The 20,518-nt window shown below is 37.1% G+C and overlaps 2 protein-coding genes and 1 pseudogene across 2 annotated transcripts; 2 read left to right on the top strand and 1 right to left on the bottom strand.

Annotated features, from left to right (window-relative positions):
* Positions 1 to 1,761: 1,761 nt before the first annotated feature.
* On the bottom strand, positions 1,762 to 9,300 carry LOC116158923. Its single transcript, XM_031471792.1, has 2 exons — positions 9,194 to 9,300; positions 1,762 to 3,869 (listed from the first exon to the last, which is right to left on the bottom strand). Exon 2 carries the CDS (start codon positions 3,340 to 3,342, stop codon positions 1,858 to 1,860), a length of 1,485 nt encoding a protein of 494 aa, XP_031327652.1. The 5' UTR covers positions 3,343 to 3,869; positions 9,194 to 9,300; the 3' UTR covers positions 1,762 to 1,857.
* Positions 9,301 to 11,331: 2,031 nt separating this feature from the next.
* On the top strand, positions 11,332 to 11,952 carry LOC116180745 (annotated as a pseudogene).
* A 3,421-nt stretch (positions 11,953 to 15,373) lies between these two features.
* LOC116161957 (ionotropic receptor 25a-like) lies at positions 15,374 to 18,588 on the top strand. Its single transcript, XM_031475463.1, has 11 exons — positions 15,374 to 15,623; positions 15,666 to 15,869; positions 15,918 to 16,084; positions 16,132 to 16,644; positions 16,688 to 16,985; positions 17,031 to 17,208; positions 17,258 to 17,441; positions 17,533 to 17,654; positions 17,703 to 18,020; positions 18,069 to 18,190; positions 18,243 to 18,588. Exons 1-11 carry the CDS (start codon positions 15,374 to 15,376, stop codon positions 18,521 to 18,523), a joined length of 2,637 nt encoding a protein of 878 aa, XP_031331323.1. The 3' UTR covers positions 18,524 to 18,588.
* Positions 18,589 to 20,518: the final 1,930 nt, after the last annotated feature.

Here is a 20,518-nt window from a genome sequence, read left to right as displayed (position 1 = left end):
TGTTAAAAAATTAGCTACTAAATGATCAATGGGCGTTCGACAAGGATTATTTGAAATTTTACAAAAGCGAAACTTGAACATGAACAAGATGAATTTCCCAACCAACACTGCATTTTTTCCATTATCACAATAACGGAAAATTCGTCAGGTGATGGTTTTCCACACAAAAAACTGTCAACTATGCTACTTTCTAGTAACCTCCTAATTTGAAATCCCCGAGAGGAACTATTTTAAACAGTTTTTCTTAACTTGAGGGATTTTACCCGGAAAGATTCATATATAAGAAGTGACTTTCACAAAAAAAGGTTTGGATTTCCAATTCCAAAATACTTCAACTACCCTACCATTTAAAATGCCACTTACAATCTCTTCTGAGCCAGATTAAGGTTTACCATTATCTTGTCCTTCCATAGCTTGATGAGTTAATCATCAACCGATGTGTTGACTGCATAATAATTAACTCGCCATAATCGACATCCAGTAATCCATTCTCGTTATATCGATATGGCATAAGCAATTAATAATTTTCTATTCATGTTAGGATAAAGATCACTAACAATCATTAATGAAATCAAAAGCTTTTCGCAATGTCACACCTACACAGGGTTTAATGAAGCAAAAAGTTCTTCGTTCACAAACTTCGATAAATGCATTGCACGAAATGAATTAAACAGGTGATTTCGAGGTATAACTTCAATGGCAAGTCAAGGTAAGTTTGCTGGTTGATTGACAGTGTCATTTAAAATGTAACGTACTTATTATTTTAGATTAATAAAATTCTTGCTTCACTCACTCTCTCTATTTCAATCTATGCCTGTTAACTTGTACTGTGTTAATATTTTTTATGTGCTAATTTAAGGATCGGTTCTTTTCATGTTCGTATAATTTCGCAACCCAATGCTAATCATTCACGGATTTTAAATTCATAAATGCATTTACGTTGGTCTTATTTTATTACATACTGCTCGAGTGGTGTAACTAAGTACCTACCTAATTTATTACTGTTTCATACCGATGTAAGCATCCTTTGAAATATTACAGTCACTTTCTCGCTAATAATAATGCCTAAGTAATTGGCCAGGCCTGTAGTGTTCATTCTTTCATTTTTAATGACGCGATGTTAAAAATAGCAACAACAAATTTTCTATTGTGGTGTTCCTAAATGCAAGAGATTTCCCCCATGGAGTACAAGATACAGTTCACTGTCTCCCTTAAATGTCAAGATTTGTTATTTTTGCTATCTCGTATCAGGACTAATGAAAGCATACGAAATTGAAACACTTCTTAACTTAGGTATTACAGATTTTTCATTCATTTGTGGATGGGTGTTGTGTAACCCCACTGAGTTGCACTGCGAATTTTTTGTGTAGGACTTATGGCGAAATAATGGAAAGAATGAAGTTCGGATTGAAGTTACGTTTTATTTGGTACACATTCATTAGGTAATATCTTCCACACACAGGTTACATGCAGGTTACAAGTTTTACGTTTTTACCATTTCGAAGTTTAAGATGGACTGCCTTTAACATAATCACCTTACCTTTAGTTTGAATTAATGGAAAGTAGTTTCAATAAAGTAATTATAGTCATTTGTAAAATGGTATAGTGTGATTACATAGGACAGTCCTCTATCCTACTTTCTAGTATAATTCCAGAAAATGCTGAAAGTCTTATCTTAGCTGAAACAGGTTCGTAACAATATACATCACTAGTTATCAAGGAAATCAAATATTAAGGAAATCTAGTGCATTAAAGGCACTTCCCATAGTCAACTATATGCAGGTGCGATAGGTGGATAAACCGTGTGAAGCGCGGTTTATCACACCTTCCCCCTTAAAGAAAAATTTGGTTACAATTTTACAAATTTTTAGTTGGACGCCGTCCTACTATTGCGTTTGTATTACAAGCTGCGGAATTTCTATCGCATAACTCGGGTGATGGTTCTGAGCCATGTCTACTATTTCTAATTGATACAGCATCTAATTCTCGGTCAAAGTACATATTGTGTGTCTGAGGGACGTTTGTGTTTACACGTTGTTTAAAATGTATACATAATCCTGCTCTTGAACATATACCACAACAATTTTTTGTCTTCTTACAAATACAATAAAAAATTAACAGTAATACAATACTACCTACGATATAAGCCAATATAGAATATTTGTGTACAATAGCTTGATTATGAATATTGTTTCTTAATTTATCATTTATTTTGTCTATTTCATCTAACTTATGGCTAGCTATGTTTAAATCATCTAAATGTCTAGAAATAACCTTATAATGCTTACTTAAGTTAATTTGTGTTATATTTATCTTACTATTACTATTATCTTCACAGCAATCGAAGTCTAAATCTACATTGGGTACGTATTCTAAAAAGATTGTAGAATCCGAAAATATTGAATGAGATATTAACATTGCCGAACTAGAGTATGCCTTGCAACCTTTTCTTAAACTAATTTTACCAACTCCAAAGAGCCGTATGTCAAACGGATTTGTATTTTTACAATTTATAGTTACTGATTCCTCTTTAGGAATTACATATATCCAAGAATTTGAAAGTGTTAGTTGAGTCCAAATGCTATTTTCGAGTTCTGTAATTCTTTTATCACATGAACTAGGAACTTTACTAATACTTCTATATAATTTAATTTCACAAATTTCATGGCGGTACGCCAAATATATAGGTTGTTGTTGTTTACATAAATAGTTATATGAATGGAACTTCTTGCATTTTGTGAATTGGTTTTCTGATATAGTCAAATAATGTTGTTTATTATCACTTACAGCTAAATATTTTGAAATTGGTTGAATGAATATGTATTTATTTTCAATGACGTGAACAGGTAAAGGTGATAATTTAAAGATACTGTACTCTCTACTATCTGTTAATGGTACGTTAATAATATACACTAAATGCGGATTTTGGAAATATACATCTAATCCAATCGTATTAAGAAGTAGGTGAGCGAATTCATTTTGAAGTGGTAACGGAAATTCTAAGCCTTGAGGCAAGTTATGTGAAACCTTTTGTAATTCGGAAACTAATCTGGAAGGAGTTAGTACTGTTGGATGCAACTGACCTTTTTGTGCAACTAAAACTGCATTAATTAGGGATATGGTTTCTAGTTGATATTGATTAAACATTAAATTAAACATAGAAATATGTTCGTCTACAGCTACCTTTAAATCTAAATAATTTATTTGTGAATTTTTATCGTTTAAAGCCTTTTCAATTTTATTCATATTTTCGATTAATATTTTTTCGTTGTGATCCAAGTTTCCTAATGTCGCATTAAAATTTGAAATTGTCGATTTAATTACCACAGTTTGTTCTTTCATTAAGTTTGTTAATGACTCCTCATTTTCACTAAATTGTTTAATTTTGTCATTATAATACTCGGCATCATCATGGTCTAAATTTCCAAATAAAAATTTTACAGTTGAACCTATGAAATCAAAAATTGCTCTTTTTTTTCTTGTCTTTATTTTGATGGCCTACTAATTGTTCTAAATTGTTTTTCTCCATTTTGATTTTGTTTAACGATTCTTTAGAGGCTCTCAAAAAATAGTCGCAAACTTTTAAATTATTTACATTAACTATTTTGAAATCACTATAGCTTTTGAAAGCTTGACTTTCGCAAATACTGGCTGTCTTTTCATAATATAATTCAAGTTGTGCAAACTTTTTATTATGATTACTTATGTCTAAATAGGTTATTAATACGAATTCATCGTTATAAAGCTTAACGGTTCCTATTTGTTCGTAATGAATACCAGGCGAATGGGTGTACTTGCTGATGTTGTAATCCCCTTCGGCGCCGGTTTTGGTAATCATTGCGAAGAAAACAGAAGAAAGGATTAGCATTCTGAAATAAATGCAATTAATTTAGTTGTAATAATTATGCAAAAAGATTCTATTTATTTTTATTTTTATTTTATTTTTTTATTTTTTTTTTTCAATGCTACTTAATACCCTATAGAATCTAAAACTATAGTAGTGACATTAATTAAGTTAATAATCATTGCACATAAGTCAACTGAAGAGAGCTATCTACACTTCACGGGATTCATGTATCAAGTTATTCCCACAGCAATTAATATATTTTGCCTATAAATTTATTAACTCATGTAATATCCTTACTTTCACAAAACTAATCGAACTTTACCTATAACTTATTTTGCAATATTTTAGTGTAATCTAATCATAAAAATGCTTTAATCTATTATTGTGAACTCTTACTAACCTTCTACCCATTTTAATGGTACAATTTACTGGAGAATCTACCGAAATGACCTTATATGGACCTAACCACTGTGACCTTAACTTTCTGCTTCTTTCCCTTTTTATGGTTTCATTAATGATTAACACGATATCTCCGACGTGAAAACTTTGAACGTTACTTTTCCTATCGTAATATTCTTTACTTTTTGATTTTGTATCAATTAAATTTCGTCTAGCAAGTTCCCTAGTATATCGCAATGTATTTTTCAAGTCTTGCACGAAATCATCATAGGTATAGCGAAATTCTGGGGGTCCTGTTATAGAACTGGGCAATTCTGCTGGATGTCCATATACTAATTCAAAAGGGGTAAATTTTGTTGAAGTATGTACAGTTGTATTAAAAGTAAACATGGCGAATGGGATATATTCGTCCCAATCTGTTTGGTCTTCCCTAATGTAGTTTCTGAGGTATTCTATCAATGTTTTGTGGCTGCGTTCCAACGCACCATTAGATTCTGGATGAAATGCTGAACACTGAATTTTTTTAATTTTAAATAGTGTACAAACATTTTTAAACAACTCGCTAATAAAGTTTGATCCTTGGTCTGTCAACAATACTTTTGGTATTCCGTGCCTACAAATAATGTCTGTAACAAATTTACTTGCTACCGTTTTCGCTTCCTGATTAGGAATTGGTATAGCCTCGCTAAATTTAGTTAAATCATCTTGAAATGTCAACAAATACCTATTACCGTTTTGTGTTAATGGCAAAGGACCTACTATATCCATTGCACATTTTTCAAATACAGTTTTCGAAGTGTTTGTAATTTCTAATGGCATTTTTGTTTTTAAAGAACTCGTCTTATTTCTTTGACAAAGTACACATTTCTTTACATAATCCTTAATATCTGACTTCATGTGTGGCCATTTGTATTTTTTCTTTACCCTATTGTACATCCTGTTATACCCTGCATGTCCTCCTAAAATTTTATCATGATATTCTTCTAAAATTGTCCTCTTTTGTTCGTCATCGATTTCTGTTAACGTTTCCGCTTTTTTATTACAAACTAAAATATCTATACCACTACTTTTGAAAATATACCGTAACATAATTCTGACCTTTTCCCATTCTAATCTATCTAAACCGCATCCAATTCGTGGAATGGCTAATTTCCTTATATTGTCTTTTTCTAACTGCACTCTAAGATTTACAATTGTATTCCATAAGTCCTCATAAGAAGGTTTATCAAAGTAATTTAATTTCGTAATCAAGTAATAGATTTTCCTATCTCCGACATCTAGGATAGCTACTTCGTGAATTGATTTTTGTTGATTCTTTAGTTCGTCAACTTTACCAAATTTTTGCTTGAACTCTAAAGCTATTCCTTGATTCATGACAAAATCCTGCGAAACGCAGTGTGCTAAAGAATAATTATTTGCAACATTAAATAAATCGTCGTTACATTCTTGCACGTTATTGTTAATAACTAAATTGGTTTTAATAAAATCTGTAAATTTTGAATAAGTGTATTCGTCCGAGTTTAAAACAAATACTGGAATTCTACTTAAAGCATCAGCATTAGTATTAACCCTTCCTGCCTTGTAAATAATCTCATAATCATACTCTGCTAGTTTCAACTTCCAACGCATTAGTCTAGATCCTGGATCTTTGACACTAAACAACCACGTCAAGGGTCGATGATCTGTAACTATTTTGAATTTAGTTCCATAAACGTAAGGTCTAAATTGTTTTACAGCATGTACTATCCCTAATAATTCTTTTTCGGTAACTGAGTAATTTAATTCTGCTTGATTTAATGTTCTAGAAGTGTATGCGATTGGTAAATCCTTTCCAATATCTCCTTGGGATAATATACCACCTATTGCAAACTGACTGGCATCTGTAGTTATGATGAATGGTTTTGAATAATCTGGGTATTGGAGTATCGGGGCGCTAATTAATTTGGTTTTTAATTGATCAAACGAATGTTGGCACAAGTCGGTCCAAACAAACTTTGTGTCCTTCTTTAACAAATTAGTCAATGGTTTGGCAATTTTCGAATAATCTTTAATAAATCTACGATAATAGCCTGTTAATCCTAGAAATGCCTTAATATCTTTTGATATCTTTGGTACGGGATACGTCTTTACCGCTTCTATTTTCTTTTCATCCGGTTTTAACCCTTCACTCGTAATAGTATGACCTAAATAATTAACCTCTTTATGCAAAAATTCACACTTATTGGGCTCTAATTTTAAATCGTACTTGCGTAATCTATCGAAAATTTCTACTAACTTTTCTCCGTGCTGTTTTAAATCATGGGAGTAAATTACAATATCATCTAAATACACAAAACACTTAATTCCCTGTAATCCACTAAGTACAGTATTCATTAACCTTTGGAAACTAGACGGAGCGCCCTTTAAACCGAAAGGCATTCTAGTAAAATGGAAATGGCCAAAAGGTGTTGAAAATGCTGTTTTTTCCTGATCTTCCCTATCTAAGGCTAACTGATGAAACCCACTTTTCATGTCTAAAGTACTAAAGTATTTTGAATTGCCTAATTGATCTAGGATTTCGGTAATATTTGGTAAAGGGAATGCGTCGCCTATTGTTACATCATTTAGTTTTCTAAAATCAACAACCACGCGATACTTAACCTTGCCGCTCGCGTCCATTTTCTTTGGTACGACTAATAGCGGGGAGTTGTAAGGACTCGTGCTAGGTACAATTATACCGTCCTTCAACATCTCTTCGGTTTGTTTACCAATTTCTTCCTTTTGCGTTTGAGGTAACCTATAAGGTTTAGCATAAATTGGACCTACATTTGGCAAAGTAGGAATTTTGTGGGTGGTAATATTTGTAGCAGTTAATTTATCACCTTCTAAAAAGAAAACATCACTATACGTCTTACAAATTTCTAGCAATAAATCCTTCTCTTCTACATTTAGGTGCTGAGTACGTAACGAATCTAATAAGGTTTCAATTCTATTTCCTTGTACTTCGCCCTTTATACTATTTACTTGTACGAACTCTAAATCTTCTAGCTCTATTATTGGAGGTTTTATGTACTGATCCTGCTCTGAAATATTTATTATGCTAACCACACACGAATTGTTTATTGCCTGAGTTAAACAGTTTCCTAAATATATTTCTTCACTAACTTGTTTACCGTTACAAACACCTATTCCATCTGATATTGTCCGAACTCTAGTAATAGTTTCACTTCTTGCAGGAATCAAGATTTCATCCAAATTTATTAATCTATACCTTTTATCTCCAAATTCCAAAACATTGTTCCTGTAATCTAAATTTGCTTGTAGTGCGTGTAAAAAGCTATTTCCTAAAATTCCGTCTCCTTCTACGGAAAAATCATCACTAACTATATGAAATGGAACAACAATTTCTCTGTCGGATAAACAAAATTTTTCATCGACAACTCCTAAGGTTCTGATAGTGGTTTCATTTGTGATACCCTTTATTTCAACAGACCGATTTTTATCAATTACTATATCTTCTCGTACTGCCCTACATTTCACTAAAGTAATATCTGCTCCCGAATCTATCATTAATCGATTAACCCTCTTCTTACAAAAATTTAAGGGAATGTCTACATATTTTAATTTACATCTAGCTAAGTTAATCTCGACCTTGTTCTGAAATTCCTTTAATTCGATTGTTTGTATATTTTCTGTCCGTTTATCACGATACCTGTTGTAATTATGAACTCCACTGCCTACGTATTTACTTAATTTTTCTGAGTTAGTAACCTTGCGCTTTCCAAAATTGCGATTGAGGTCTTTCCTAAAACTCACTTCTCCAACTGACCTCTCGTTGAAGAGTTTTTTTTCGTTTCCCGAGTTCCTGTTTATCGAATGAGGATTATCATTTTGTGTTGCTTTTAACCTTTCATTAAATATTCTTTTCCTACAGTCTGCAATTCTGTGATTTGGTTTTTTACAATAAAAACATATGGGCTGGCTTTGCATTGAAAACACTTGAGGTTTTTTCACACTAACAAAATTTTGAACACGTGAATCGTTCGTTTTAACACTATTGTTTTTATAAAAACAATTTGAAGCTGAATGACCTGATTTCTTACAAACAAAACAATTCCCTTGAACTGTACGTTGATTTGAATTTACCTTATAACCAAAATAATTTTGTGAATCGCGATTACTCAAAAGTTCTCTTTCTTCAATTCTAGCTAATTCAACAGCTGATTCTAAAGTTTTGGGGTCCCTACTTTTTACGTGCATTTTCAAAGGTTCTTGCAATCCTGTGACAAACACATTTAAGGCTTGTAATCTCAATAATTCACTGATAGTTACCGCTTCCTCTTGGGTTTTATTTACCGTCGCCACATCTAACAAATTGCTTAAACATTTTTCAATTTTGTTTGAATATGTATCTAAATTTTCACCTTTTGACTGTTTAGTTGAATTTAACTCTAACTGCCAATGCGAAAGAGTTCTCTTTTCGGCAAAAAGTTCTTCTAAATGTTCCTTAAAAAAATCCCAATTTTGAAAATTTCTGTATTTTATAAAATTCCTAGCTTTACCTGAGACTTTTGTTTTAATAATTTGAAATAGCATATGGGAATCGACTTGCCTAACTGAGTTTAAAATAATCTCACAATTATCTATCCATTCCGTAACACTTTCTTTGCTGTCCCCACTAAAATTTGTTAATAACTTTACTGCTGCATCTAAACTTAAAAACTGATCCCTACCTGCTGCATTTACACTACTTGAACCTTCTGCTAAATTTAAGTTGGAAACATCACTTACATTATTGTCAGGCATTTTTGTACTTTATTGCTGGCTGTTCTACGGATTACGAAATTTGTTAAACTATACTGATTCGTGTCGAAATACTGCTTAAATGAAATTATTAACGTTCAAACAGCGAGCTACTAAGTAGGTAATAATTAAGTTACAAAATGTTCGTATAAATTTCTGACTTACTTTTAATCTGATGAAAATGTGTAAAATCCAAAGAATAGCGAATAGCACAATGCACCCGAAACTGTAGAAACTTATTTCACTAACAAACACTTTAACGCTGACACTGCCTCTTCTTGGGAATTTTGGGTTTTGGTAATTCGGGTCTGGATTCTTCTAGTTTTCGGTAACGACGGGCCCTTGTCTGAAAAACTCGAATAATCCTGGATTCAAATCACCGCAAATACCGTTTCTTGCTCAGCTATTCCAAACATAGGATTTCCTATTTACCCGGAACGCCAAGTTTGACTGGATTTTCACCAATCTATACCGCTGCCACCAAATTTTGTTGTGCAACCCCACTGAGTTGCACTGCGAATTTTTTGTGTAGGACTTATGGCGAGATAATTGAAAGAATGAAGTTCGGATTGAAGTTACGTTTTATTTGGTACACATTCATTAGGTAATATCCTTCACACACAGGTTACATGCAGGTTACAAGTTTTACGTTTTTACCATTTCGAAGTTTAAGATGGACTGCCTTTAACATAATCACGTTACCTTTAGTTTGAATTAATGGAAAGTAGTTTCAATAAAATAATTATAGTCATTTGTAAAATGGTATAGTGTGATTAGATAGGATAGTCCTCTATCCTACTTTCTAGTATAATTCCAGAAAATGCTGAAAGTCTTATCTTAGCTGAAACAGCTTCGTAACAATATACATCACTAGTTATCAATGAAATCAAATATTAAGTTAGATATCAAAGCGATTAAATGTGAAGATTTCTAGGGAAATCTAGTGCATTAAAGGCACTTCCCATAGTCAACTATATGCAGGTGCGATAGGTGGATAAACCGTGTGAAGCGCGGTTATCCAACAGTGTAAAGAATGCAGGATGCGATCTGGTGAATAAGAAAGTTTCAGTAAAATTGTTTGTGCAAGGGTAAGAGTGGAGTGTAGGTTAAAAATATTTCCACCAAAAAGTTGTGAAATGTGGTATCATGCCTGACTTTTTCCAGTTAATTAAGTGATTAATAGTTTGAATGATGTCTTGTTGTAGGATGTTTTGTGTTATGGGGCGGCATAAGGAGTAATGTATTCATATATTATTTTATTATTATTATTATTATTATTATTACAAATTCAAAAAACTGAATGTAAACACAGCAGAATAATTTACAAATTACGGCTGATAATATTTTATAATGCATCGTGTTTCCTTTGTTTAATTTTCCAAGGCCTACCTAAAAGTGTAGGGTGCTGTTCCAAACAATCTTTCGCGCCATCGACAAATACCGGAAATACGTCAAAAGTAAATTTAAGATACAATTTAAGCATTTTAATTAATTAATTAATTAATCTCAGTTTCCCAATATTTGAGGTTAGGAACGAGATTTTGAAAAACGGTTTTCACTGGCCTCTTTGGATATCATTTGGCTACTTTTTCATAAAGAACGGTTAAGAAGTTAAAGCAGGTTATTCCAAAAACAATTGAACGCCCGACACCATCTTTGTTTTTGAAATAAATGAGTTTTTGTTTTTACAAAAACGATAGATAAACGGGTTCTCTTTAAAAATGAGAAAAAAGAATGTTTAGTTTATTATGCGAAATTTAAAGAAAATGCAATTTTAAAATTTAAGATGGCATTTCCGCACTCTGGTGGTCATTTTTAGAACTTGAAAATATTTTCCAGCGATTCTTCCTAACGATTTACCCAATAATTTTTTTTACCACCAAGTCATACGTGATACGACGAACGGTTCCCGAGATATGGTCGAGGAACAGTCTTATTGGGTCACCCGCTATATCGTTTTCAAAGAAGATTCTCGAAACTCATAGTTGTCGAGAAATGCTAAACAAATTTTGAAATCCAAAATTCTGAAGGGAAACAAGTGTCCCAAAATCACTTTTTCTCAAAATACAAACCTCAAGATTCCTATGAATGTTCAAGATACATCAAGTTTTGGAACACTCAAAAGTCACATTACCAGAAACTAAAGGGTTCAAAAATTCATACTTCTCGAGACTCCATGAAACAGTCTGATCCCAATGAAAATAGGTACTAAAGTCACCCTTATTACAAAAGTTCTTAGAAGTGCGACAGGATTGGTGCGCCAAATATAAAAAGATTGTTCATTAGTTGGCGTTGAGATAATGTTAACAGTTTGTATGTGACAGCTGATCTGAGTGATTGCGTTTTAGTAAATTTCAAGACGACACTTCGCCCTCAAAAAGTAGTGATTGAAAATGGCACAAATTTCAGCGCAAAAACGGGCATACACCGACGTGACCAAACTGCTCTTGAACAAGCACGAGGTGTGGATGATGAACACGAACGAGTACTTCGTGAAATTCTTGGGCCCGAAGGAGACGCCCTACGAGGGCGGCGTGTGGAAGGTTCGAATTCTGATACCGAGCAACTATCCGTTCAGTTCGCCGAGCGTGAGCTTCGTGAACAAGATTTTCCATCCGAACGTTGAGGAGACCTCGGGCGCCGTTTGCTTGGACGTCATCAATCAAACGTGGAGTCCTCTCTACGACTTGTCGAACATATTTGAGGTGTTTCTGCCTCAACTGCTGACGTACCCGAACTCGAGAGACCCGCTCAATCCGGAGGCGGCGACCTTGTGTTTGTTTGACAACGCGACCTTTTTGAAGAGGGTCAAGTTGTACGTGAAAAAGTACGCGAACATTGTGAGATTGGAGGAGGAGAGCGAGGAGGTGGACTCGTCGGGCGCGGAGGATAGCAGTATGTCTGAGAGGGAGGATGATCAGTAATTATTTGTATCATTCGTTTTTAAACATTAAATTTTATTCAAACTCTTTGGTTTTGCTGATGGTTTTGCAGTGGTTCAATTGAGGCCCACACATGAGTGAAGGTAAGTGAGTCGAGACAAAGAACCCGGCTAAGAATTTAATACTTTTGGTTTCAAAAGTACCACCCGTCTACCTGAGATGGGTTGCGTTTACAGTATATTCGAGCTGTTCCAGAAACCAAAAATTCAAGGGGCTGTATCACGTGTCCTAAGGCCTAAGCCGTGAAGGTTCTAATAAGACCAATTCAGTGGAGTTAGACCTTTAACCCTGAATTCACAACTGTCAATACTTAATGTTGAATCCTGACTTCGATCATTAAACCCCGATCCTTCCTTCTTAGATCTTGAACTTGTGGTACTTGAGATTTGAATTCCAAATGTTGAATTTTGAATCCCTTGAGGATTGAATTCTAAATTCTGTTTCTTGATTGTAAAATCCTAAATCTCGAATTCAATCTTGAACCTTGAATCTTCACTCTTGAATGTTGCTTCTTGGACCGTGGATCTTGAGTCTTGGGTCTTGGGTGTTGAATCTTGACTCTTGGGCCCTGAGTCTTGAGCCTTTTGAATCTTGAATCTGGAGTCTCGGGTATCGAATTTAGAAGCATCTGGAATCTAGAGAATCTGAAATCTTGGAAAGCTTAAATTACAAAAGTTTTAGATTTTCAATTCGGAACTTTCAATACTAAATAATGAGTTCCGACCCCGGTCCTTAAACCTTGGTGCTTGGACTTTGCCGCTTCTCTGTTGAATTTTAGATCTCGGATCTCGAATCTAGAATTTCGAATCTCGAATCTTGAATCCCAATCTTGATCTTGAATCCTGGCTCCTGAACCCTAAATCTTGAATCTTGAATCCTGAAACTTGAATCTTGAATCTTGGATCTTGAAACTTGAATCTTGAATCTTGAATCCTGGCTCATGAATCCTATATCTTGAATCCTGAAACTTTAATCTTGAATCTTGGATCTTGAATCTTGAATCTTGGAGCTTGAATCTTGAATCTTGAATCTTGAAACTGGAATCTTGAATCCTGAATCCTTGCTTTTGAATCTTAAATCTTGAATCTTGAATCCTGAATCCTGAAACTTTAATCTTGAATCTTGGATCTTGAACCTTGAATCTTGAAACTGGAATCTTGAATCCGGAATCCTGAATCCTTGCTCATGAATCCTAAATCTTGAATCTTGGATCCTGAATCCTGACACTTTAATCTTGAATCTTTGACCTTGAACTTTGAATTTTGAATCTTGAACCTTGTATCTTGTACATTGAATCTTGAATCTTGAATCACGGGTATTGAATCTCGAATACTGACTCTTCAATCCTGACCGCAGTCCTTTAACCCTAAACTTTGCGGCTTAGATCTTGAACCTTCCGTATTGAATTCTGAATCTTGCATCTTGAACCATAAATCTTGAACACTGAATTCTTCACCTCGAATCCCCAGTCCTAAATTCAAAATACTGAATCTTGAATCCCTGAATCTTGACTATTAAATATTGAATTTTTAATCTTTAATTTCGATTTTTGAATCTGGAAACTTGCATTCCGCGTCCTGATGCATCCTGAATTGATCTTAATTATAAATCTAGTAAATTTAAAACATGAAAATCCAAAAAAATCATAAAATCCTGAAATGACAACGTTACGAATCCTGACCCCGATGATTGAACTTTGGTAAGAGTTTCAGTACTCAATACAGTACTTGAATCGTAACTTCCGTTCCTTGAATTCAAAATCCTGAATACCGAATCCCAAACCTTAGATTTTGAATCTTGAGTCCTGATTCCTGAATTCTGAGGCTTGAATCTTGTATCCTGGTCCTGATGAATGCTAAATCCGTAATCCAATTTTTAATCGAGAAAACTTTAAGCATTGAAAATTTTTAATCCTAAAAATAATTACATTTGAAAAGATAGAATCTTGACAATTTTGAATTATAGAATTCTTGGATCTTTAACCCGAAACGCACAATTTTCTTTACAATATTGAATCCTGATGACCTCGATCAGTGAACCATGACCCATATCTCTTGGATCTTGAACTTTGAGGTTTGAATATTGAATCCTTGAATTCTAAATTCTCTTCCATGAATACAAATTCTTGAATCCTGAATCTTGCATTTTGAATATTGACTGTTGGATCTTGGGTTTTGATTCTCGAATCTTGCCTCTTGGGTCCTGAGTTTGGAGGCTCTTGAATGTTGAATCTTGAATCTTGAATCTTGAATCTGGAATTTCGAATCTTGAATTCTTTGGATTTTTGATTTTGGATCTTCGATCCTGGATCTTGGATCGTGGATCTTCGATCTTGGATCTTCGATCTTGAATCTTCGATCTTGGATCTTCGAGCTTGGAGTCTTGAGTCTCGAAGTTAGAATTTTATGAACTTTGAATCTTGAGCATCTCGGATCAAGAGAATCTTGACCATTTTCGAATCTAGAAAAGCTTAAATCACAAGAGTCTCGGGTTTTAAATTCTGAACTCATAACTCTCTCCACTGTACTTAAACTTTGAACTTTGCTGCTTGGATCTTGAACTTTTGGTATTGAACCTTGAATCTCGAATCTTGAATCTTGAAACTTGAATCTTGAATCTTGCATCATCAATCTTTGAAGCTTGAATCTGGAATCTTGAATTTCGAATCTTGAATTCTTTGGATCTTTGATTTTGGATCTTCGATCTTAGATCTTAGATCTTGGATCTTAGATCTTGGATCTTAGATCTTGGATCTTAGATCTTGGGTCTTAGATCTTGGATCTTAGATCTTGGATGCTTAGATCTTGGATCTTAGATCTTGGATCTTAGATCTTAGATCTTAGATCTTGGATCTTCGATCTTGGATCTCCGATCTCCGATCTTGGATCTCCGATCTTGGATCTTCGACCTTGGATTTTCGACCTTGGATCTTCGATCTTGGATCTTCGATCTTGGATCTCCGATCTTGGATCTCCGATCTTGGATCTTCGATCTTGGATCTTCGATCTTGGATCTTCGATCTTGGATCTTCGATCTTGGATCTTCGATCTTGGATCTTCGATCTTGGATCTTGGATCTTCGATCTTCGATCTTGGATCTTGGATCTTGGATCTTCGATCTTGGATCTTCGATCTTGGATCTTCGATCTTGGATCTTCGATCTTGGATCTTCGATCTTGGATCTTCGATCTTGGATCTTCGACCTTGGATCTTCGATCTGGGATCTTCGATCTCGGATCTTCTATCTCGGATCTTCGATCTCAGATCTTCAATTTCGGATCTTCGATCTCGGATCTTCGATCTTCGAGCTTCCATCTCGGATCTTCGATCTTGGATCACTTTACATCTTGTCCAGTTTTTCAACGGATCTTGCCTGAAGGGAATGTCACATCGTCCACAATATCATGTTCTCCCAGTTTCAATTTCTTCCAAAACTCAAAAAAGACTCTATTCAGTACCCCCTTCTTGATTTGACAAAATTTGCCTCTACACAACAACAAAAGTATCTTTATGTTGCAGTTTTTGTCACAGAAGAAGGCCAAGAGGAATTCGTAACATGGTTCCGGGACCTTCTGCCGTTGTACGGCGAGGGCCGCGTAACTCTCGCCGGTGACGTTCTGACGCTAGCATTTACAGATGAGGACGAGGACAAGGGTAAGTTCCGCTATGGTACATCAACGCTAATTTCCTTTACAGTTTGCAGCACCCTCTCCGGAAACCCCCCGTTAGTAATCGACGCCACCTGGAGCGGCAACGAGAAGGCGAAGTCAGTGGCCGAGAAGCTTGACGTGCCCTACGTAAGAGTTGACCTTTCGATCAGTCCGATACTGGACGTTTTGGATAAGTTGCTCACCATGAGAAACTCGTCCGATCTCGTCGCGATCTTTGACGATCCGAATAGTGAGTGCGTAAGAGCGCCGCCGATTCACATCAGCGGATTTGTTTCAGACGTCGACCAAGCGCTGTATTATTGGATCGACTCAACGCGATTGCGCATGGTGGTCACGCACCAGCTGGACAAGGTCACGGCGGAGAGGTTGAAGAAGATGCGACCGATGCCGAACAGCTTCGCGATCATCGCGCACACGGCGAACGTTACCGAACTGTTTCGCTCGGTAATCACCTTTTGTTAAAAGCTCGGTTGTAATAATTGGTGGTTTAGGCTTACAGCGAGAGGCTGGTGAGATTCCCCGAGCGTTGGAATTTGGCGTTTCTAGATTTCCCCTCCGAATGTTTGGATCAGGAGCTAAATTTGACAAACGTAAACTTGCTGCGGATTGCCCCGGAGACGTGCTGCAAGCTGCGAAGGTTGGAGGAATGCGTTTGCCCCCAAGACTTTCGGTTACAGCGCGACCTGCTTAACGCCATCCTTTGGGAGATCGATCGAAATTTAGAAGATATGGTTGCGCGCGGTGTGGATCTGGGGGGAAACGTCTCGTGCTTTGAGCAGAAGTACAGCGAGACAATCGCAACTGATCTACTACAGAGCTTAACTGAGAACGGCAGGGGTAGTGGTACCTTCCGCTTGGTTAAAGGGGCGTTACGGTTGGATGCGGTGGCAAGCGTCGAAGCCGACGGGGAGATCATCGCCAGGTATCGAGGTGGTGAGTTGGTGGCCGAAGCAAATTACGATATTCAGCCGGTGAAGCCGTTTTTTCGCATCGGAACCATAACGGTAAGTTGGCTGAACTCAAAGTTCGGTCATCGATTTTTTTTAGGCGGTGCCCTGGGCGTACGAAGAGACTGACCCGGTCACTGGTAAAAAGCGGTGGACCGGGTACTGCATCGAGTTCGTCCAGAAGCTTTCCGAAATGCTTCACTTCAATTACGAATTGGTGGTGCCCAAAAGCGGAACATTTGGGCACAAAAATGCGAAGGGCAAATGGGACGGGATCATTGGCGATATTGTATCAGGTGAAACGTACATGTCCATAGCTCCTTTGATCATGACAGCTGACCGAGAGGAGGTGGTCGATTTTGTACCACCATACTTTGAGCAGTCGGGAATTTCCATAGGTTGGTAGCGCCTGTCTGCCATCGTGTTCACCATGTCCATTGCAGTGATGAGGAAACCGGTCATTAAAACGTCGCTATTCAAGTTTATGACTGTGCTCAAAGTGGAAGTATGGCTTAGCATTGTTGCCGCCCTAATCGTGGCGGCCTGCATGATTTGGTTCTTAGACCGGTACTCCCCTTACAGCGCGAAGAACAACCCGGATGCCTATCCCTACACTTGCAGGTTGGCTTATCTACCCAGTTACTACCACTTAAAGACGAGGTGCTTTCAGGAAGTTCACTTTGAAGGAAAGCTTCTGGTTCGCCTTGACTTCGTTCACCCCCCAAGGTGGAGGGGAGGCACCAAAGTCTTTGTCAGCGCGCACCCTGGTGGCAGCCTACTGGCTGTTCGTGGTCCTCATGCTGGCGACATTCACAGCCAACTTAGCTGCATTTTTAACTGTGGAGCGTATGCAAGTAGGTACCCCCAAGGAGATAAGAGACAGGAGAATGCCGTTTTCCTGACTGTCATCTTCTGGGACCTATGTCAAGACGGTACTTCTTTCAGTCGCCCGTAGAGTCCTTAGATCAACTCTCCCGACAATCCCGTATTAATTACACAGTTGTCAGGGAGTCACTCACCCACGAATACTTCATCAACATGAAGTTCGCCGAAGACACCCTTTACAGGTACGCTCAGCCACGCCCCCCATCGTTTCATAGCTATTTCACTTTAAGAATGTGGAAAGAGCTCACCCTCAACGCCTCAACTGAGGACAAAAGGTACAGAGTGTGGGACTATCCGATTCACGAGCAGTACGGTCACATCCTGCTGTCGATCAACGAATCGAACCCCGTGCCGAACGCGTCCGAAGGTTTCCGCATCGTAAACGAACGGCTCGAAGGCGACTTCGCCTTCATTCACGACTCGTCCGAGATCAAGTACGAAATTTCGAGGAACTGCAACTTCAGCGAGGTCGGCGAGGTCTTCGCCGAGAAACCGTACGCAATCGCCATTCAGCAGGGCAGCTACCTCCAGGATCCCATCAGCATCGCGTAATCATCCCACGCTCGGCCAATTCCGCGCTAACTAAAGACGTTTAGAATTTTAGATCTGCAAAGGGAACGCTTCTTCGACTTTCTCCAGACGAAATATTGGAATACGTCGATCAGGGGCGACTGTTCGGATTTCGACGAGAGCGAGGGGATCACGCTAGAAAGTCTGGGTGAGTACCATGAGTCAGGTGGTTTTTCTTCGAATTGTCACGTGACTTACAGGCGGCGTCTTCATCGCGACGCTGGTCGGGTTGGGTCTCGCCATGTTGACTTTGGCGGGGGAGATCTTCTACTACAAAAAGAAGAACGACGATATGAACGTACCGAAACCCGTTGAGCTACCCTCGAAGAAAACCAAGAAGAAGAAGAAGCATTCGAAGAACATTCACCCTTATCCCAACACTATCACAATTGGATCGGAATTTAAACCACGACAGGATGGGCGAATGACACCACAATTATCTCACATCTATCAACCCCATTTGATGCACCGCCCCAACTAATGCTTGAGAAATGGAGGAACTCTTAAACTTAAGTTGTGCGCCGGTAGGATATTGCAAATATACGATTTAGGGATGGTAGTTCTATTCTAGCCAATTCTCTAACAGAAAAACAAGAGTCAATAAGACATTAAAATTCAAATAAAAAAAGCCTTGTGTACTTATTTTGCACTACGACACCTAAACTCATTCGGCTGAAATCGAGGCTGAAATATAGTTCACAATGTGCGGCTAAATTCTTTATTTCCCTAACTGAGACCCTTTTAACCAAAGAGTAATTAGGGAACTCTTTGCTTTAACTTCCTTTTTGGTATTATGTGTCTATTTGTGTGGGTTTTACCGAAACAGCGGGGAGTATATAATGTGCGCAAAGGTAGTAGAAAACTAATCTAAAATTGGTTTGGCTAACAGGGGAACATGATGGATGTCCTTTTGCATCACCGCGAGATAACGTTTTTATTGGCCTCAGCACCCATAATTACGAGATTGGGGAAAGAAGCCTTGAGCAGGATTAACTTTTATCAATCCTCAATCAGGAGTATATAATGTGCGCAAAGGTAATAGAAAACTACTCTAAAATTGGTTTGGCTAACAGGGGAACACGATAGATGTCTTTTTCCATCACCGCGAGATATCGTTTTCATTGGCCTCAGCACATATAAATACGAAATTGGGGAAAGAAGTCTTGAGCAGGATCTTAAAGAATTTTAACTTTTATCAATCCCCTATCAGGAGTATATAATCTGCGCAAAGGTAGTAGAAAACACCTCTAAAATTGGTTTGGCTAACAGGGGAACATGATAGACGTCTTTTTCCATCACCGCGAGATAACGTTTCTATTAGCCTCAGCACCCATAATTGCGAAATTGGCGAAAGAAGTCTTGAGCAGGATCTTAAAGAATTTTAACTTTTATCAATCCTCTATCAGGAGTATATAATGTGCGCAAAGGTAGTAGAAAACTACTCTAAAATTGGTTTGGCTAACAGGGGAACATGATAGACCTCTTTTTCCATCACCGCTAGATAACGTTTTTATTAGCCTCAGCACATATAATTACGAAATTGTGGAAAGAAGTATTGAGCAGGATCTTAAAAATTTTAACTTTTATCAATCCCCTATCAGGAGTATATAATCTGCGCAAAGGTAGTAGAAAACTACTTTAAAATTGGTTTGGCTAACCGGGGAACATGATAGTCGTCTTATTCCATCACCGCGAGATAACGTTTTTATTGGCCTCAGCACCCATATTTATGAAATTGAGGAAAGAAGTCTTGAGCAGGACCTTACAGAATTTTACCTTTTATCAATCCTCTATCAGGAGTATATAATGTGCGCAAAGGTAGTAGAAAACTACTTTAAAATTGGTTTGGCTAACAGGGCAACATGATAGACGTCCTTTTCCATCACCGCGAGATTACGTTTTTATTAGCCTCAGCACCCGTAATTACGAAATTGGGGAAAGAAGTCTTGAGCAGGATCTTAAAGAATTTGAACTTTAATGAATCCTCTATCAGGAGTACATAATGTGTGCAAAGGTAGTAGAAAACTACTCTAAAATTGGTTTGGCTAACAGGGGAACATGATAGACGTCTTTTTTCATCACCGCGAGAGAACGTTTTTATTGGTCTCAGCACCTATAATTACGAAATTGGGGAAAGAAGTCTTGAGCAGGATCTTAGAATTTTAACGTTTATCAATCCTCTATCAGGAGAATATAATGTGCGCAAAGGTAGTGGAAAACTACTCTAAAATTGGTTTGGCTTCCAGGGGAACATGATAGACGTCTTTTTCCATCACCGCGAGATAACGTTTTTATTGGCCTCTTGAACCTATAATTACGAAATTGGGGAAAGAAGTCTTGAGCAGGATCTTAAAGAATTTTAACTTTTATCAATCCTCTATCAGGAGAATATAACGTGCGACTACAAATGTTTTCCGACTTCGTGTAGCAGGAGCCAAGATACCTCCCTACACGTTATATTCTGCTGATACGAAAG

This window comes from Photinus pyralis, unplaced genomic scaffold (assembly GCF_008802855.1).
Source record: "Photinus pyralis isolate 1611_PpyrPB1 unplaced genomic scaffold, Ppyr1.3 Ppyr1.4_LG1, whole genome shotgun sequence".
NCBI lineage: Eukaryota > Metazoa > Arthropoda > Insecta > Coleoptera > Lampyridae > Photinus > Photinus pyralis.
The sequence above is the reverse complement of the archived record's forward strand: the minus strand, read 5'-3'. Positions and strand labels throughout refer to the sequence as shown.

Excerpts from the sequence above, each read along its gene's own strand:
- LOC116158923 (XM_031471792.1), bottom strand. The coding sequence starts at position 3,342 with ATGAAAGAACAAACTGTGGTAATTAAATCGACAATTTCAAATTTTAAT.
- LOC116161957 (XM_031475463.1), top strand. The coding sequence starts at position 15,374 with ATGTTCTCCCAGTTTCAATTTCTTCCAAAACTCAAAAAAGACTCTATT. Across the intron at positions 15,870-15,917 it reads GATCTTTGACGATCCGAATA|ACGTCGACCAAGCGCTGTAT; the intron begins GTGAGTGCGTAA and ends GATTTGTTTCAG. Across the intron at positions 17,655-17,702 it reads GCCGAAGACACCCTTTACAG|AATGTGGAAAGAGCTCACCC; the intron begins GTACGCTCAGCC and ends TTTCACTTTAAG.